Source organism: Mustela erminea, chromosome 20 (genome assembly GCF_009829155.1).
Source record: "Mustela erminea isolate mMusErm1 chromosome 20, mMusErm1.Pri, whole genome shotgun sequence".
In the NCBI taxonomy this organism is placed as follows: Eukaryota; Metazoa; Chordata; class Mammalia; order Carnivora; family Mustelidae; genus Mustela; species Mustela erminea.
This window is the reverse complement of record NC_045633.1, coordinates 10564566-10585104: the sequence shown is the minus strand read 5'-3', so window position 1 is coordinate 10585104 and position 20539 is coordinate 10564566. Positions and strand designations below refer to the sequence as shown.

Sequence of the window (20539 nt, the reverse complement as noted above, 5' to 3'; positions counted from 1 at the left end):
ATAGGGCTTCAGTGTAAGACTTCAGATTGAGGACACAGTATGGGTCGTAGCAAGCTGGTGTGTTAGGAAAAGGGGAGGACCCCCCAGCGGAATTAGGAACAGAAGCAGGGCTTTGATGGCATTATACTTGGCTGCGGCTCCATGGAAAGGGTAGCTGGGCAAGGGCAGTGCGAAAAGGAGAGAGGAGAACTAGAATTTAGTCACTCGCGTGTCATTATCAAGGTGATAGTAATACGGCCGCCATTCAGTTTTCTTCCTCTCCCAGAAGAGGTCTGGGGAACACTGATGTGTTAGTTGTCTCTCTTCTCTTCAGGGGCGTCTGCCCCTCATGAGCCGTGGCGCTCAGTGGCATGTGCGTTCCTCTGTTGCCCACTCCCAGGACGGTGCCTGCCTGGCATGTCGCAGGTCCTGAGTATCAAACCACCCCATGGAGAACGCTGCATTGTTTTATGCTTGTGAAGTCTCTGCGTCAGGAATTTGAGAACACTAGAAGGCTGGGGGCAGGAGCCCCCAGGGGGCGCAGTGGGTTAAGCGTCTGACTCGTGGTTTCAGCTCAGATCATGGTCTCAGGGTTGTGTGATCGAGGCCCACATCGGTCTCTGTGCTGGGCACAGAGTCTGCTTTGGATTCTCTTTTCCTCTCCCTGGGCCTTCCCCCTTCTAAATGAAATAAATCCTTTAAAAAAGAAGACAGGTGTCAGGAGGGACGAAGTTGCCCCGGGTTCAGCATCGCTGCTCGGTGTCGGGCACTTTCCTGAGTGATTCCGTAGATTCTTCCCTTCAAGGTGGGAGTCGTATTTGCCCTCATTTTACTGATGAGCAGCCAGCATGTTGGAGAGGTGATAAAACTCACCCGGCCTCGCAGTCACAGTGAGTGAAGAGCTATGGTTTGAACCCAGGTCTCGAATTTCAGAGCCAAACTTCTTTCCAGTTGCCATGCTGCCTTTGCAGAGTGTATGCCCATATCGCCAAGAAGGAAAGAGGCCATCTCGTCCGAGAATCTCCTGCCTCCCAATGAGACAAGGGGTTCTCAAGCCGCCATCGTACTGGTCCCCTAGGAGACACAGGGAAAGGCCAAGGGGAAGGGGCGGTTGGGGACACTATGTTAAATGTCGTGTAATCCGTGGGACAGCCTGATGCAACAGAGGAATGGTCTTTCCTCAAAGCCCAGTAGTCCTTGTTGAGGAACACTATGCTTAAGAAGGGGGAAAATAAGTGAAATATTCATCCGTATTGAAACTCATCTAGAAGGTTGCTCAGGTACAGTAAGATCGAGCCCCACATTGGGCTTCCTGCTTGGCAGGAAGCCTGCTTCTCCTTCTCCCATTCCCCCTGCTTGTGTTCCTTCTCACTGTGTCTCTCTGTCAAATAAATAAATAAAATCTTAAAAGAAAAAAAAAAAAGAATTTGGGGGTGCGGAGCACAAACAGACGTACCATAGTGGAGGTAAAAAGTCCACTAAAAGTTCATTTTAGAGGCTGACAAAGGGAGATTTGAATCTCGGTTTCGCCGTGTATCACTGGCTAGCCTGGTCAAGTAACCGCTCAGAGCCTTGACTTCCTTATCTGTAAAATAGGCATCATCAGGGTATCTCTCCCAAAGACCTGCTATAAGTAGTAGCTGTTACCATCACAGCTCTTTCCACCTGACGCATGGGGAAAAGAAACAGCAGCAGGATGGACAAGAGCTTGCGGGACAAAGCATAGCGTTTTCACAGACAATGTGTAACAGGCGAAGTGACTGGGACCCCATGAATTACAGTGAAATGTACCATACGCCATCAATATCTGTCCCACCGGTTTCCATTTATTGAGCAGTACATCATTAGAATATCCCAGGGCTCTCGACAATAAAATCAATAAGACGGTTCAGCCATGGGCTGTGGTTTAATAACTCCAGACTTGAATGGAGGGGAAAAAAAAAAAAATCAGTGAGCAGGAACATTTCCTGAGTGCTTGGTCGGGGGTGGAGGGAGACATTTTCTCAGAGTAGGAGCAAAATAACAGTGAACTGGCCTTCGGTCTCTAGCAGAGCAGGAGGCCGTGGGGATCTAAGGTGGCATCCGGAGATGGGGCTGGGTAGAACGACACGTGGAGAGACATGGTTTTGTAAGGGTGGTTGAAAAGAAGGTATCCAAAATGGGGTTCTCAACCCTGACTGCACATCAAATCCCCTGGGGAGCTTTAAAAAAATTGCCAATACTGGCACTCACCAAAGTCAGGGAAGTAGAATATCTTGGGGGAGGAGCCAAAGCATGGGTTGGGTTGGGTTGGGTTGGGTTGGGTTGGGCTTTTTTAAGATGCTCCGGTGATTCTAATGCACGGCCAGGGTTAAGAATCACTAGCCTAGACTGGTGATCTTCACACATTAGCTGGCATCAATCATCCCGAGAGCTGGTTCAGTGATAGGCAGGTAGCTGGTCCCCACCCCCAGAGTTGCAGTCAGAAGGGGGACTGACATTTTCATTCCCACCAAGTTCTCAGGTATTGTTAATGCTGCTGAGCAGAGACCAGATTTTGAGAACCTGTGTTCTAGAGCAGTGCTGCTCAATGGAGGGTGATTTTGTCCCCTTCTCCCAGGGGATGTTTGTCAAGGAACGGACATAATTTGGGGAGGGTGCTGCTGGCATCTAGTCGGTAGACCCCGGGGATAAGACCAGACATCCTACAGTGCACAGGGTGGCCCTCACCTCCCACCACAGGTGATCGGGCCCCAAATATCACTTATGCCAAGGTTGAGAAACCCCTTTAGGTCCAGCGGGAGCCCCAGTGGAGTTAGGAAAGCTGGGGTTCGTGCCATGCAACGTCTGGACATGGAACACGGTATTTTTTTTTTAAGATATTTTTTATTTATTTGACAGAGAGAGAGAGATTACAAGTAGGCAGAGAGAGAGGGGAAACAGGCTCCCTGCTGAGCAGAGAGCCCGATGTGGGGCTCAATCCCAGGACCCTGGGATCATGACCTGAGCCAAAGGCAGAGGCTTTAACCCACTGAGCCACCTAGGTGCCCCAGAACACGGTATTTGAAATCAGATCCACTTGAACCCTAATCTCCTCTCCACCTCCTGGCTCTGTGACCTTGGGCAACTTCCTTATCCTCTCTGATCCCAGGACAGTTTTCCGTGAATGGGGATGATTTCCATGAGCAGCATTTCTCTGAGAGGTAAAAGCCTATGAAAGAACCTCATGAATGTTAAGCTCTCAACAAATTGGGGTGAAAATCGGAAGGACAGTGTTTCCCGGTGGGCTCCGGCTCTCTCTCCTCAGCAGGAAGGTGGTCCCTCCGAGAGCCTACCCTAGAATCCTACTGATGAAACCTCCTGGTTTCCTAAAGCCAGGAAAGCCCACCTTGGAGAAAGGACCTGTGAGTCCTTCATGACGTATGGGGCTGCTCAGGCATCAGTCTGTACCTGGCCTTCCGCTTCCCTCGTTTGTTTAACAGACTCGGCACGTCACAGGCAGGAAGTGAGCTTGTGCAGTCCAATTAACATTCCTCAAGCTTCCTCACATCTCTCCCATCTCCATGATTTTGCCATATCCACATCCCCCCTGCCCTGTTATTCTCATGTCGTTTTCATTGCAAGAGACTCACTTTCATTTTTACTTAAGTCAGTTTTATTTTCAGAACCATTTTGCATCCCTGCCTTCAGTGGAAATCGCACTCTCACTTGCCATAAAGAGGCCCCAGCCGCACAGATGGGTCCGGCGGTGCTCAGCGCTAGCTGGTTGTCCCTGCCGCCTGCCGAAGACCCCAGTCCTGTGGGCCTGTCCCTCCTTGTTGGCACAGGAAGTTTAGGAAGGGACAAGACGTGCTGCCCAGGAAGTGGCTGCGATGACTTCCTGGCTTCCTGGGTGGGCTCATCGGAGGTCTAGGGGAGAACTAGAAAGGGAATCATGGTCCCCCCTGATACTCAGGGCCATTCAACATCCTGTTCCTCGGGGAACTCTGACGTCATGTTTAGGGACCCCCAACTCTAAAAGTTTTCCAGGTTCGGTCCCGGACACTGCTTCTCAGACCTGTAAATTGTTACAAGTTTCAGTGCATGGCCGGGGCAGGGGGGCGCTCTAGAGTCAGCCCCCATGGGTTCACCGCCTGGCTCTTGGCGCTGTCAGGCTCCGAGATCTTGCTTTGCCTGCGTTACAGCTTTTAGACCTTACAGCATCCCTCAGAAGAGATGCCTCTTCTGCAGATGGGGAAACTGAGGCACAAGAGTGGCTAGTTGGCCTGTGAGGAAATGGTGGATTCAGGATACAGTCCCAGGCCGAGTCCCTACATGGGATGGCTGAGTGAGGAGAGCCAGATGGGTCCCTCAACAATAGAGGGAGGGCGGAAGCGGGCAGAGGGAAGGAAGGAGTGTTAACGTATGATCCAGCAATTCCTCCTCTGGGGATGAACCCCAAGAGCATGGAAGACAGGTCTCAAAGACATGTGGACACCTGTGTCCTTAGCAACGTTATTCCCAGGAGCTGAATGGTGGGAGCCACCGGCTGTCCACCAGTGGACGAGTGGAGAAAGGGAAATGTGGTCTGTCCTTACAGCAGACCCCTCCTCAATCCAGAATGAAACGAAATCCTGCCACATGCTCCGACGCATATGAACTCTAGAAATGTGATGGTAAGTGAAGAAGCCAGTCAGAAAAGAACCCTCCGATTCCACATGTGTGAAATCTCCACAGCGGTCCCATTCATAGAGGCCGAGGGACCAGTGGTTGTCTGGGAGCTGGGGGGAAGAGGGAATGGGAGTTGTGGTTTAACAAGAAGGATTCCAGTTGTGCAGGGTGGAAAGTTCTGATGGTGGGTCACACAGCAGTGCGGACGTGCTCACCACTACTGAACTGTGCACTTACCGGTGGTTAAGATGCTAAATGTTAGGTGCATTTTGGCACAATTTTATACCGTTTTATTCAAAAAGCTAGTTCACTGGATGAGTACAAACAGTCCAGTTCAGTGGCTCAGACCCACGTCTTCGTGTGGGCCTCTCGGGCCCCAAACCTGGGCGGAGCTGTCGGATTTAATCCATCCGTCAGAACTCATTCCTTCCCCAAGGCCTTCCCGCTGAGCATGCTCTGGGCCAGGCCAGGGCGGAGGGGGGGTGATGATGTCCCAGAAAACACGAGACCTGCCTTCGTCCGGGGGTGCTGACAGCTGTCCAACACCCAGGTGACATGATGTATGTACACAACTGCGAGAGAGGAGGGAATCCTGCCCCGCGGGCCTTCGGGGGTGGACCTCGAGGGTGTAAGGCTAAGTGGGGTGAGCCAGACCGAGAAAGACAAATCCTGCGTGGTCTCACTCGGATGTAGAATCGGAGGAAAGGGAGGGAGGGAGGAGAGGAGTGAGCCAAACTCCTAGAAACAGATAGAAAAGTGGCTGCCGGAGCCTGGGGGATGGGAGAAATCGGGAGCCCTGGGTAAAAGGGCGCGCACCACCAGGTAGGAGACGGACAAGCTCTGAGGGGCTCGTGTGCATCATGGTGGCTGTGGCTGAGAACACCGTGTTGGATGATTGAAATTTGCGGAGAGTAGACCTTACGTGTTCACAAGCACACGCACACACACGCACAGAAGATGAATATAACACGTGTGAGGTGATGGTGTGTTCATTAACTAGATGGATTGGGGATCCTGTCACGGTGTATATCAAGTCTCTACGATGTACACTTAAAGTATCTCAAAATTTTATATGTCAGTTGTATCTTAAGCTGAAGAGAAACAAGGGGCGGGAGGGAGAGAGGGAGAGTAGGAAATCGGGGAAGCCAAGCTGGCTCTCAGAGGACGCCTTTCCATGCGTAGTGCTGACGCTCTGAAGGTTAGAATCCCAGACTGGAGACTTCGTCTCCCTCACCTGTAGCATAACACACAGGTTTGGAGCCCGGCAGACCTGAGTGTTCGTCTTTTTTCTGGCACTCTGTGGAGAAGGTGACTTCTCAACCCTCCCTCAGTATCCCCTTGGCCTCAGCAGAGGATCGGATTACATTCTTGGTACCTGCTTCCTTAGACCTTGGGAAAATTAAATGAAGAGGCCATGAGTGGATAGTGCTGAGGACATAGTAAGTGTTCAGTTTACCTAGACATCATCGTCGTTCTGTAAGGGTCAGAGGGATCAAGGAAGGGAAAGGACTTGCCCAGGGGTCCATGACTGGTTCGCAGCGGAAGCAGGATTTGAAGCCAGACTTGTCCTTTGGGCACTTGCCACCATACTGTGCCACCTTTCTAAGCCCACTGAGAACAGGACTTCTTCCTGGGCACTGGGCATCTCTTAAGTTCTTTTTTTTTTTTTTTTCTTTTTTAAGATTGTATTTATTTGAGAGAGAGAGAAAAAGAGAGCAAGCAGGGGCAGGGGCAGAGGGAGAGGGACTAGCAGGTCCTCATCGACTGAGGAGCCTGACGCAGGGCTCCATCCCAGGTTGTGGGATCATGAGCTGAGCCAAAGGCAGACGCTTAACCGACTGAGCCACCCAGGCGGCCCCCTCCCAAGTTCTCATCATGAAACCTCTGCATAGAAATTTCCCAGTGGGAAAGCACTTCCACCCAAATGTGACAAGGAACCTAGAACATGTCAAGGTTTCTCCTCCCGGTGCCACGAGTGCCACTTCCGTGCAATGTGCCTGCCTCCAGGGTGAAGCCATGTGCCACCCGCAGTCCACAGTCGTGAGTCACTGCACAGCCCAGCGGGGTCGAGAATGGATTGCTCACTCCTCTTTAGGGCTTTTGGGTACTTTTTTTTATCCTATTGTGGTAAGAACACTTAACACGAGATCTCCCCTCTCAACACATCTTCAAGCGCACAATCCTGTGACTAAGGGTTCAGTGTTGTACGGCGGGTCTCTGGAGCTGACTCGTCCTGCTCGCCTGGAACTTCAGGCCCGTTTTTAGTAATCCCCACCACCCGCAGCCTCGGGCCGCCCCGTCCTACTCACTGATGCTATGCAGGTGCCTACTGTAGATGCCTCTCGCAGGGGCACTCATGCAGTGTTTCCCTTTCCACGAACGGTGTATTTCACCTTGCGTCATGTCCTCAGCATCCATCCTGATGGGAATGCAAGGTGGTGTGGTCACTCTGGAAAACAGAATGGAGGCCCCCCAAAATTAAAAGTAGAACAAGTATAATCAACCCTGCTTGAGAGAGGAAGAACCGTTGGTCAGAGAGGAACCATGTCCTCCCGAAGTCCCCCCCACCTCCGGGAAGAAGCAGAGCAGAATGACAGGCTGACCATAGCCCGTGGCTTCCCGGGCAGTAGGAAGCTGGTCACGCCCCAGCTGGGAGCCTCCCGACCTAAGCCCCATGTGCACACAGCCCTGCCTCCGCTTCTGTCCCTTCCCAGCGCCACCAACCCTCTGACTGGGAAGCAAGTCAGAAAGCTGCTCCCTTCACAGCAGGCAGGAGAGGCTCTTTCAGAGTATAAATAGCATTGACGGCTTTGTTGGTGGAATAACTGTTCTGGCCAAGTGACTCTTACAATTTGTTTTTTGTTGGTTGGTTTGGGTTTTGGCTTTTTTTTTTTTTTTTTTTTTTTAGCAGTGTCAGATTTTTTGTGCTTGTGTTTACTGTTTTTTAAATTGAGATGCAGTTGACATATAACATACTAATTTCAGGTGTGTGATGTAAGGATTTGACAGTTGTAGACACTGCAAAAGGACGATTGCCATAAATAGTTACCACCCATCACGGTTGTTTAACTGTCCGAGGCCCCAGCTATGGAGCAGAGCTCTGTTTCTGGATGTTTATTTGTAAGCAGTGTGTGCACAGCCTTGGGACCCTGAGTGGTCTTGGGGTTGAGCCTGAACCTGGGCCCATTAGCTAAACAGAGCTTGGTGCTGATCCCTGTGAAGGAACAGCATCGTCAAAATGGTGACACCAACACCGACCGTTATCGAGAGTTCACTGCATGCCAGACACTGTGTTTGGTGCTGGGCACAGAAGTCCCCGTGACACAGAGGCTGTGATTATAACATACCCACTTTACAGACGGGAAGACTGGGGCTCGGGGCACTTGCATGGCTTGTCCGAGGTCTGTCTGACCAGAGGGCCCTGCACCGTGTTTTGCCCTCCCAGATGGTCTTCCTGCAAGGTCACTAACAGCGTCACAGCATCTGAACAACACAGTGACCCTTGCAAGGTAGCTGCTTCTCCAGCCTCTCTCTGGAGCCCGAGGTTACAGAATCCTTATCTGACCCAAGACCATAATGAGAAATACAGAGTTTGGGCAACAGGCCGAACATGGCCCAGGTAGGAACTGGCGGAGCGCTCCACGATTCTCTCTGCTTGGCCTTCGTACCTGCATCGCAGAAGTCTGCTTGACTTTCTCCCCCACAGACTGGCTTTTTAACACTGGTCTGAAGTCCGCTTCTCCCGCTGTCCCTCATCACTCTGATTCTCCCACTTATTTTCTGTTTTGTGCCACGGGCATCCAATGGGATGGTGAATTCATAGGGTCTTTTTAGGAGCTGGGCAGTGTTTGGGTCTCTGTGAAGACCCACGTCGCTCTGACCGCATGTTACCGTGAGCTGCGTTGCAGCTGAAAGTCGACAGGCATGCTGCTTCTAGGGGCAGGTTTTGCTCTTTTTTGTAATGGCGACAGTTTACTGAGCATCGTGGCAGTGAGGGGGCTCAGTGTCACAGATGTGCCGCCTCCCATATGGGATTTCTCTGGGCTTCAGCTTCGTTAGTCATATAACAGGAGGACAGGAACGCTTCTCTCAGGGTTTTAGTTAGAAGTAAAAATATGTGTGTGTGTGTGTGTATACATATATATATAAAATCATAGAAAATGCGTAATGTGTAAGAGCACTCGATAAGCAGTTGATATTAGAATGATCAGTAAGCATCACCTTTGTTCTGTTTCATTGTAAAATGAAAACCAAATGCAGATCATGCAGAAAGGTATAAATAAGAAAGGAAAACTGTCATGTCGCCGTATGAACCTCTAATATGTGGAAGCATATCTTATAAATTATTAGGGATTACATATTAGAAATTGTCTTTTGCTGGGTATATTATAGGCAATGTTCTGTATCAATATGTATTAATAAGACCTTTTAGGGCAATTCCTGTTTTGGACCATTATAAACACTGTTGAGGTCGAGGCCTCAGGACCTTTGCACTTGCTATGCCAGATGCCCAGAATCCTCCTCATCCCTGATAATGACATGGCTCACTCCCTCATTTTATTCAAAGCTTGTTTACATATGCCCACATCAGTGTCCCCTGGCCACCGTAGTTAAATAAACCTCTTCCGTTAATATGCCTTTGTTCCCTTTTTCATGGCCTGTGTCATGATTAGCAACTGTATTTTCTGTTTGCTTACTTATTTTATTGGCTCTCTACCACTAAACTAAGGAGCATGCAGGGAAGAACTCTGTTGAATCCACTAATATGGCAAGAACTGTGCCTGGCACCTTTGAGACACCAAATGGAGTGGCTGGGTGGCTCAGTGGGTTAAGCTTCTGCCTTTGGCTCAGGTCATGATCTCAGGGTCCTGGGATCGAGCCCCGCATTGGGCTCTGTGCTCAGCGGGGAGCCTGCTTCCCCCCTCTCTCTGCCTGCCTCTCTGCCTACTTGTGATCTCTCTCTCTCTTGCTGTCAAATAAATAAATAAAATCTCTCTAAAAAAAAAAAAGACACCAAATAAACGAATAAATGAACGAAAGTGCATTTTGTACATAGAGACTGACATGCTTTCTTCTCCTTCCCTTAGGATAGATTCTTGGGGGTGGAGTTACTGGGTCAAGGGCCATGCATATTTAAAATCATAATTCTTGCTGTCACATCACTGCTGGTAAAGTTGTGGCCATTTCCAGCCTTGCCAGCAGCGTAGGAGAGAACATTTGCCCAGTTCCTGCTTGTGCTGGCCATCTCACCGCAGTCCGCTGAAGACCCACTCCTGGTAGAGGAGGCTTTTCTAGACCACAGCGTCAGCAGTGGGGCCGGGGTGTGGAGGGGGCCGCCGCATGGGGCGTCTCCATCCTGTCTGTGGCATGGCTTCTTGTCATCTCCAGCTCCCCACCCCCGTGTCAGAGCAGCTTGCTGGAATGGTCATTACAGGAGCCAGGAGTGTGCAACAAAAATAGGAAAGTGGTTGTTGGCAGCAGGCAAAGGGCATCGTGTGGACCTCAGCCCTTTTGAATAGCACCCCTGCCCTGTGCCGCCATGAGGGGACAAAACTCTCTCATTCCCTCTCTTGTTGTTCAGCAAAATGCATTGAGGTCCTACTGTGTGCCAGAATGTACGAAAGCATGTTACAGTTGTTTCTGGAGCCAGCCTAAGGGTGTCCTGCCAGCTCCATCCCTTGGCTCATGACGGCGCAGAACCTAGGTGAGGGGGCAGCAGGTTTGTGAAGGACCAAGGGCCATAGAAAAGGCCTGGAGGCATTTTTGCCTTTTGAGCTTCTGGGGGTTTTGTTTGCCTTTGTTTTTAAGTGTGGCTGCCGTGGTGTGGGGTTAAGTGGCTCCCCGACTTTTCCATGGTGGCTCCCCCCTTTCCTCATTTTCTCCCTGCCTCTCTACAAGCATCTGATACTTGCATTTGTCTCTCTTTGTACCTGTGTGTGTGTCTCTGTCTTTCTCAGTGTTTCTGGGTAGGTCTCTCTATATGGTTCTCTCTACCCAGGTGGGGGTCAGGGGGAGGTCCTGCTGCCTGTGGGTCTCCCTCTGTTTTTCTCAAGGTGTGAGCGTGGCCTGTCTGCAACCCCGCTCCCTCTCTGGGTCTGTCTCTGTCTCTGTTTCTGTCTGTCCCTTTCTGCCCCTCTCCCTCATTCCCCCTCCGTGTGACTCTCCTTTCTTCAGGTATTTTGGTTCTTTCCCACCCACCCTTATCCTCAAAATAGCTGTACTCCAGAAGAGCTCTGGGTTTTTGTTCTCTCTTCTCTCTGCTACTCCCCAGACCAGCTGTCTGACCCAGGGACGGCTTTCAGTCCGGAGACTCAGTTGCTGGAATGATAGCGCCTGATTTCCTGGTGCTCAGCTCCTTTCTTCAGAAGGAAAGCATCCACGTCTGTGTCTGTCTGTGAATCTGCTCTTCATTCTAAAACCCTAAAGAAAGTTACAAAAGGGGGCACCTGGGTGGCTCCGTTGGTTAAGCATCTGCCTTCAGCTCAGGCCGTGATCTCAGGGTCCCTGCTCAGCAGGGAGCCTGCTTCTCCCTTTGCCTTTCCTCGCCCCGCTGCTCATGCTCTTCCTGTCAAATAAATAAAATCTTTTTTTTTTTTTTTAAGAAAGTTACAAAAGGTTTCTTTCCACCTCAGCACACAGCACCCTACGGTCTTCACGCCAGCCTTCCCCATCTCCCTGCTCTGATTCCCAGGAGGGCAGATGGAGGTAGCTGGACTGGATTTGGGCTTCCACTCCTTGCTTCTCTCCTCATTCCCTGTGCGACCCTGGGGAAACATGGGGACTTCTCTGAGCCTTGGAGCCATACAGTGCATCCCTCCCAAAGCTAAATTCCAGCTCCGCACCTGCCGCGCAGCACAATGCTGGTGCGCAAGGCCCTCAAATGACATCAGCTCCTCTGGACCAGGGCAGCCAGAAGGCATTCCTTCATCCAGTCATTCATTCAGCAACCTGGCAACAGACATCCACGGCTGACTCCAAAGGCCCTATCAGCCCCAGTCACTAAGAACTCCGGGTCATTGTTACCCCGAGAACTTGGGCAGGGATGAGCAGTGTTACCTGAGGGCCAGCAGGAGCCTCTCCAGAGTGAAATCCCTCTAAGATACTGTGTCGTGGGCCACATTTAGTTTAGGCCTTTGAAAAATCACCCAGTGACATCCAGATGCAAAAAAGTGGCACTAAGTACCCGTTATTTTTAAACAATCCTCTTTTGTCTGATAAAGAGTTTCCAAAGGAGGCAAGGAGAGGCCGCTGCCAGCATGGTAAAGATCTGTGTGCTGCCTTTGAGCTACAGTCATGGGAAGGAGAGAAATAAGCTTTTCTTATACCTTCTTTTTTATTTTAGGTTCTCGCATTCCGTAGTCTGTTGACGATCCACTTGTGAAAACAGGCCCCCATCCCGCATGTCTTTGTCCTCCAGCCTTTGTCCAGGGCTGGCGTGTGGGAGGTTTTAAGGATGCAGGATGGGGTGAGTGGGTCAGTAGGTGGTTGGCTGAGTGGATGGATGGATGATCGGATGGACGGACGGAAGGATGGATGGATAAAGTTGCAGGAGTGTTTAAAGGGACATGATTACCCCAGGCGTGCCCCTCTCATATAGTCACCAAGAAAGCCCAGTGTATTTGTGATGGGTTTGGAGAAGAGGAGAAGGCAGAGGATAGCCCTATCTGGTTGCTGCCCAGGCTGTCCTCACCCAGAGCCAAGATGATAATTACCCCAGGTTTGCAGCTACTGATTGAACAGCCAAGGAGCCTAAAGATGCTGGGATCCGCCTGGAGCACTTGATGAGAGGTGCTCAGGAGCTTTGGGCCAAACTTGCTCAGATCGCCTCTTCCCTGCAGGTGGATTGCTCGCTTCTTTCTCGCCCTCCAAGGGTAACCTGAAGACGCTTTGGTCCTAAAACAATTGATCATTGTCTTCTGTTTTTCCTTAGTTGGCTGAGAGCTCCTCAAAGGAAAGGATTCCCCACCCCCCCAAATTTTCTTTTTCTAGTACCTAGCACGGTACTTGGCGCGTAGTATAGGCTAAGTTAATATTGCATGGATCCATGAGTTGATAGATGGTCGGAAGAGTGGGGGCATGGATGATTTGCTTTGAGGATGATGGGTAAGCAGATGGATGGATGGTTTTAAAGATGACGAGTGGATGGGTGGAACGGATGAATGGATGGGTGGGTTTCTGGATGATAAGCCATTGAATGCTGTGCTGGATGGGGAGCGGAATGGTTTGCTGGTTGGGTGGTTGGATTTGGATGGATGGCTGGTTGGATTCCAATGGATAGGTGGTTGGATTTGGATGGACGGCTGGATGAAAAGAGTAATCTTCTTGGCCATCTCGAGTCAGCCTCCCACATGGTAGAGGAACCCTCTGTGCAGTACCTGTGATAGCCTTCGAATGCATTGCCTACCTCCCTGCAATGGTGAATTCACAGGGTATTTCATTAACAAGCAGAATTATTATCAACTTTTCCAAAGTCTAGACATGGTAATGTAGTGTGTGTTAGCGTTTCAGGGGATCGGCTCTGGAAACAGACCTGGGTTGAATCACAGCTGAACCAGTTACAGCAGTGTGACCTTGAACAAACAAATCCCTTGGCCTCTCCAGGCTATGTTTTCCTCATTAGCAAAATGGGACTAATAGCACTCTCCCACAGGACGGGAGAGAGGATTGAGTGAAATGATGGATGGCAAGCGCTGGTCAGTGCTCAGTAAAATGCATTGTGGTTGTTATGGTACCAAACCAGAATGTACTCTTCCTATAACTTTTTTCTTCATCAAGAACCAGAGGTGTGCCTGATACTGTTACAGCCTTGTGTGTTTGATGACCAAGAAGGCTGAGACAGCCCCTCTTCGCATGGAGCTGATATTCCAGTAGGGTGTTCAAACAGTTAACAAGTGAGCAGATACACAGTTTCAGATGGTGTTAATGCTATGCAGAAAGTCGAGCTAAGGTGAGGTAGAAGAGAGTGATGTGGCTGATGGGGGCAGGTGGCCTTTTGTTAAGCTGTGAACTGATGACGGGCAGATGCAGCCATGCAAAGATCTAGGGAGCTAGAAGAGCCAGGGAGAAGGTCCTGAGGCAGAAACAGACTTGCTCAAGGGAAAGAAAGAAGGCCAAGTCCAGGGTGGAGAGTAGGGCGATCGGGGTACAGAGGCCTTCCCGAGCCAGAGCACGCAGGCCACAGAGGCTGTGCCTTGTGATTTGGACACTAGCCATGTTAGTTTCATCCTGTCCTCTGGAACAGCCTAGAAGGAGCCTTGTTCATTTGGCAGCCGTTCAGCTTTCCAGTGACACTGACAGGCTCCTGATCTCCTGACCTGGAGACTAAACACTCCTGTTTTCCAAGTTGACACCCAGGACACCTGCAGCTGTGACCCTGACGACATTCTGGGTCTCATAAACCTAGAACCCAGAAGAAACCAGGTTTGACCCAAAGGAAATCAGGCTGAAGAGAGGCAGGAGAGCTCTAGTCAAAACTGTAATGAACTCAGCCATTGATAAGCTCTGTACCCCCTGGAAACCCTGCCCTGGGAGTATTGGCAAGGGCAAGGAGGAGAAAAGGAGTCTTTAAGGCTACCTAGAGAATAAAAGACATCTGGAACCGGGGGGATGCGGGTGGGTCTGATACAGGATCTGGGTGTTCAAAGAAAACTGCGCGATGATGGTGGCTGATGTCCAGCTAGGCTGATGGAGTAAGTCACATCGTGCTGTTGCATAGGGTCCCGTCACTGCATTGCTTCCTCTGTGTTCTCTTTCCTCTCAGGTGATCTTTCTCCATGTGGGGTTAAAACGTCCCTTAGAATCTTCCAGTTTTGTGTATACCAGAAAGGGAACCTCTCTAATCTAGTTGTTCCAACAAAAGCGTAGAATTCTGTGTTCTGGGCTAATTAGCTTGGGTAGGTCACTCATCCACCTCTGAACCATACAGGCTGTTGCTAGGGAGATGCTGTGTTCACACTGGCCAGGCCTTGAGCTCTGGGACCTTCCCTGTCACTGATAATGGAGGGAGACCCTCCCCATCCATAGACTCTGAAAACAGAGGAGGGAATGATGCCCTCCAAAATACTGCATGATCACGGTTTCATTGTGCCAGATGAGTAAGCTCTAGAGATCTTCTGTACAACCTCGTGCTTCTAATCAACAGTACTGTACTGTGAACTTAAAAATAAGAGGGCAGGTGTCATCTTATCTGTTCTTTCCACAATGTTTACCAAAAAGGATGCTGTTCAGAGGAGAAGGGAAAGTGGATTCTGGGCAGGCAAAACCAGTTCCTGTGTCTCCTGTTTCCTAGCTCAGAATTAACTGCTCCTTCCCCTTCAGAGATACCTCTCATTTCCTCTTGCCTTGTTCGATGATTTAATACAAGTCTTTGTGTCTCCATCAGCTTTTAGAGCTCCTTGGAGGTGGGAACCTCAGAGCACCTCAGAACCCCCATGCATGCACCAGGGCAGTGTAAGGGTCCAGGACAAGCTTGCCTGGGCTGCCTGAGGTTTTAGGGCCCCATATGACCATGCCCATGCCCTTCAGATAGTCCCCAAGATGAAGCATCAGAGAAGCTCCCCATCCACTCCCCTGCAAAGAACCTGGGATGCTCACCCCACCCCGTGGTCTCTCGGGTCTTCCCCCAGGCAAAGCCAACAAGAACGTGCAGTGGGACGAGGACTCGGTGGAATATATGCTCGCCAACCCGGTCCGAATCGCCTTCGTGCTGGTGGTCCATGGCCGCGCCTCTCGGCAGCTGCAGCGCATGTTCAAGGCCATTTACCACAAAGACCACTTCTACTACATCCACGTGGACAAGGTGAGGACCCCTGCCCGCCCCCTGCCCCACGCCCCCGGTTGTCACTTGCTGGCTTTCTCTGCCGGTCTGTCAGCTCCTCTCCAGGCCAGCTCCCTTTCAGGCAAGACTCGTAGGTTGATCAGCGGCTTCTCCTCGGAGCCCCTCCAGGAGACTGTGTGTGTGTGTGTGTGTGTGTGTGTGTACATGCATGCATGTAAGCACATGTGTGCGTGCATTTGCATGTTATTTTCAAAGTTCCCAGCTGTGACTTTAGACTTTCTCCGTAAAATTTTTCTTCACTGCCCCACTGGTCCGTGCACTTCTGGCCACTTTGGGAGGCTGGCCATCCCAGAGGTGGGCACATGTTTCCCATGAAGGGCCAGGTGGTAAATATATTAGGCTCTGCAGGCATATGCTCCTGCCACAGGGACTCTGCTCTTCATTGGAGTGGGAAAGCAGCCTTGAGAAATGCATGTGTCTGTGTGGCTGTGTTCCAACAAAACTTTATTTACAAAACCCTGCAGCAGGCTTTCCGACCCCTGTGCTGTCTTGGCGGGGAGGTTTTTGTTGGTCTGCTGACCCCTTCATCAAGAAAGCATAAGAGAATGGTTGATCACAGCAGACCTGTGAGAGGGGCCGGTGGAGGAATCCTGCCCCTTGAAATACTCATCAGGTTTAGACACAGTCACACTTCCTAGCTGCTCATCCTCAGACCACATGTGTCAGTCTTTAAAAATGCAGAGTCCTGGGGCACCTGGGTGGCTCAGTAGGTTAAAGTCTCTTCCTTCAGCTCAGGTCATGATCCCAGGGTCCTGGGATCGAGCCCCGCGTCGGGCTCCCTGCTCGGCAGGGAGTCTGCTTCCCCCTCCCCTCTCTCTCTCTGCCTGCCTCTCTGCCTACTTGTGATCTCGGTCTGTCAAATAAATAAATAAAATCTTTTAGAAAATGCAGAGTCCTGGGCACCAGCCCACGCCTTGTGAGCGCTTAGCTCAGAGGTGGGGCCTGGGAGTCAGCATTTCAAGTAACTGAAGGAAATTTTAAAAAAATAATAAGGTTTTGAAGGCCACCATAGAAAGGACACTCCCAGCTGGAACCAGTTCCTTGGCCAAGTCCACGCTGTTCAGAAGCCCTGTCACCTAAACGGGAAGGGAGACAGAGGGGGTGAGGGGCACGTCCGCCTGTGTTCTGGGCCGCTGAATGTCCCTTTTTCTCTCCCCGGGGGAAAGCGCTCGAATTACTTGCATCGGCAAGTGCTGCAGTTCGCCGGACAGTACGGCAACGTTCGTGTCACGCCCTGGAGGATGGCCACCATCTGGGGGGGCGCCAGCCTCCTGTCCACGTACCTGCAGAGCATGCGGGACCTCCTGGAGATGACCGACTGGCCCTGGGACTTCTTCATCAACCTCAGCGCCGCCGACTACCCCATCAGGTAAGGTGGCCTTGCTCTCGCTGGAGGCTGGGGCGCAGATGCTTTGTGCCCCAGTGACGCACCGCAGAGGCCTGGCCTGTGAGCTCCTTCTGCCGGGGATTCGAGTCGGACCCAGCTGCGTTCGTGGGTACATGCAGGAGCCAGAAAGACCCCTACCCAGCTAGAGTTTCCATTCAAGTTGGCATGGGGGGAAAACAAACAAAATTAGTAAAATGGCACATGAGAAAAATAAAGCAGGAGAAAGCAGCCGGGAGAGTTAACAATTTTAGCAGGAGCGGCTGGGTAAGTCCTTCCTGAGAAGAACAGGAGGAGGAGGAGCGAGTGTCTGGGACCCGGAGCGTGGCCCTAGGCCGAGGGAACAGCAGCTGTGGGGTCCTGAGATGGGGCTGTGCTTGCTCTGCTGGGGGAGCAAGGGGCCTCAGGGTGGCTGGAACAGAGCAGGTGACGGATGGAGTAGTAGGAGGTCGGAGGGAATTCTGGGGCAGGATCAGGTTGCTTCTAGAATGTGGGTGCCGTGGGCGTGTTTGATTCGGGGCAGGACCGGGTCTGACTCTGGTGTCGGAAAGGGGAGCAGCAGGTCTGTTGTGACGGCGCGGCAGTCACGGACACGCATGTTTGGGCTGTTTGAGGCTCACTCTGCGTATGTGCATGTTTGGTGGCTATAACTTGTCCCAACCGAAAGGCTTGCCCACGTTTTAAGATTGGGAGGTTTCACGTGAGACGATAAAATGGGGAACTGCTCTCCAACACCAGCCCCGGGCGCTCCTGTGGGCCCTTGGCCACAACCGTGTGGCCCTTCCCCAGCATCCGGCAGCCCCGAAGCCCCAAGAAACTCCGATGCCACCAGGAAGGTCCGTCCCTTTGCACAAACACTGATCTGCTCTTGAGAATCGGCCATAAGCAGAGGAAACCCCTCTAAAGATGTCATGAGGTTAAAAAAAAAAAAAAAAAAAGGCAAGAAAATGAGCTTTATTTCCTGCCAGAAGGCCACTCTTTGCTTGACTGTGTCTTCCATCCTGATTTATGGTGGGGCTAAAAAGGAGAAGAGAATGGGGAGCAAAGGGCGGGGCCTGCCTTCCTCTGATGGCACCAGGGCAGGGGGCGGGGCCTGCCTTCCTCTGATGGCGCCTGGGCAGGGGTGGGGACAGCATTCCTGCAAGAGCCAGATGAAGGCGTCTTAAAAAAATAATTTTTTTTTTTTTTTAAATCAGGGCGATTTCCAAGCAGGCACTGGAATGCCAACCACAGTCTAATGAACCCCCACGTGCACATCACCTAGTTTCAGCTCGAATCAGGTCGTAGCCAAGTGCCGATAGAGCTGTACGCTCCCCCGCTTCCCCATCGAAGTGCTTCCCAGACACCATGTCATATCTGTAAGAGTTTTAGTATGCATCCCTTTTAAGCTAACATCCACGTGACTGTCACACTTAAAATACTGGCCGTCGTTCCTTGTGCCATCCGTTACGGAGACCACACATCCCCAGGAGTTGGGGGTTGAACCAAATAAACTCCAGGCAGAGAGGGATATTCACTGTTCAAAGCTAGAAACAGTCTCTCTCTCCTTCACAGTGCAGTCCTGGTGCCCTCCTTGGCTTGGTGGCATCTCATTGTCTGCTGGGAAGCCGTGGGCCCTGGAGAGGACCTGGGGATGTCATAGTTGGGTCAGTTTTGGCAGGGTCGACCTGGCAACCTGAGAAAGATGATGGTTGTTAGAAAGATCCGTTTTTCTTTTGTTCAGAGGAGAGCAAGGGTAAGCAGATTATGAAACAGGGCTGGCAGATCTTAACTTACTTACTTCCTTATTCACTTGTTCGGGTGCCCATTCCATAAACATGTGGTCAGGGACTCCTGTGCTAGGTGCTATCTGGGCAGTTAGTGAGCAAATGCGTCCCAACCTTACCTGATGGTGCATGTCCCCTAGTTGGGAGAGTAGAATTAAAGGTGCCATGTGAAGAGGGAAAGAGCTAGAAAATGAGGGGGTAGGGTGGGGGGGACAGGGTCAGGCAGTCAGAAAGGCCTCTGAATGTGCCAAGTTTGGACTTGAGAACTGAAGGCTAAGAAGCGATGGTCAGGCAGATGAGAAAGAGCTCCTTCTCGACTAGAATGTCCCCACCTGAACACTCCTGACATTAGTAGCCTGGATGAGTCTTTGTTGTGGGGACTATCCTGGGCATGACAGGACGTGTAGAAGCAGCCCCTGGCCTCGGTCCACTAGATCTGCTCATGCTGAACCCCAACTTGGGACAACCACAGATAGCCCCAGACATTGCCCAGTGTCCCTAAGGGGCAGAATTACTTCTGGTTACTTCTGGTTTCCTGAGGGAGAGAACAGTCTGGACAAGACATGGGTCAGAGATGACCTTGCTGCATTTGAGATTTTTTTTAAATGGAGGGAGTATAGTAAAAGAATGAGGAGAGGCGAGTGGAGAGAAGCAAGGATGTTCCCCCTCTGTCTTCCAAGAAAGGACGGAGTTCAAAATCGTCCCCAAATGTTGAGCATAACAGCTAATAAGGCAGCCACTTTGTTCAATTCTCAAAGCAAACTTGTTTTATAGAAGGGCAACCTGGGACCCAAGGTCATGTAAGAAATACATGGCAGAGTGGACATGAGAACCAGTTCTCTGCTGTTCCAAGGCTGGTGTTCTTTCTGCTTGAAGTTGGCCCTTGGGGAAGTTAGCCAGAGCTGGAGTGGCAAGATGGCCCCGGGGTATGTAGAGAGCACCACGGGAGCCACTCCCGCCCCTCACATGGGACCCCTTGGCAGTAGGGAAGGTCCTTGGAGGTGGGAAGGTCGCCTGTGGTCCCAAGTCTGCTCATTCATCCTGTAGACCCCTGGTGGAGACCCCAGAGGTCACCTCATCCTAGGTCAAGGGGTGGTACTCGGCCAGAGACCTCTGGAGGTCAGGTGGGCATTCCTGCGCTCACGAGGCTGCCCCCCCTTGACTTGCCACAACCATGCCCTCAACCAGCTCAGCCAGGCCAGGGTATTGGGATCTCTAGCATTACAGCCTCCAGGAGGGTGGGTGATGAGAGGCCCGGCAGATGGCTTAGGGTTCGAGTCTGAGTTCTGCCACCTCACTAGCCATATGACCATCTGCGAGGAAATTCAGTCTTTGTGAAACCAGGATCCGATCACAGAACCTAGCAGAGGATCGGGCACTTACCAAGTACTCGGTAAATGTCAACTGCTCATTCCTGAGCGGCATCCAAGGCTGAAACTCCTGTATGTCCGAGGGGCCTGGGAATCCTTTGCTAGACCACGTGCCAAACTGATTTTGGGTTTCAGAGAAGAGAGTTCTGGAATTTTTTGCTTTCTTAGCTTCAGTGCTCCAGGTCCCTCTGTGCCTCGGTCCGTCTGTCCTTCCCTCCCTCCGCCCCGCTGCCGTCATTTCTGTGCTCCCCCGTTCTTCTGCCCGCTTCACTCTGCCAGCCTCATGGCCAGAGGCACTTCACGCCTCGAGCCCTGCTGGTTCCTCCTGCTTTTGTTTCTGTGAAGTCGCCCCACGCAAAAGCATATGAATTTTGCAGATGAATGATTTTATCCTGGGCAACTCTGATAGGCTTTCACTTCCCATCTGCCGCTCCATCTGTAGCTTCCAGAACCACTACTCCCATCCCGAGAAGGATGAGCAGACTTAGGAGCCTCCTCAAAGGGGCAGGAGTGCCCATCAGAAGTTTCTAAGAGGCTCTGAAAACAGAGGGGCTTTCCAAGGGCAGAGCCCACC

General features: G+C 51.3%; 1 protein-coding gene across 2 annotated transcripts in view; it reads left to right on the top strand.

Moving 5' to 3' along the window:
* The window catches only part of XYLT1 (xylosyltransferase 1), a 292830-nt gene that overhangs the window by 207708 nt on the left and 64583 nt on the right, over positions 1 to 20539 (top strand). For both annotated transcript variants that reach the window (XM_032327697.1, XM_032327699.1), the window contains 2 exons: positions 15234 to 15406; positions 16612 to 16814. In XM_032327697.1, the coding sequence (XP_032183588.1) occupies positions 15234 to 15406; positions 16612 to 16814 (376 nt within the window). The remainder of the gene's footprint in view (positions 1 to 15233; positions 15407 to 16611; positions 16815 to 20539) is intronic.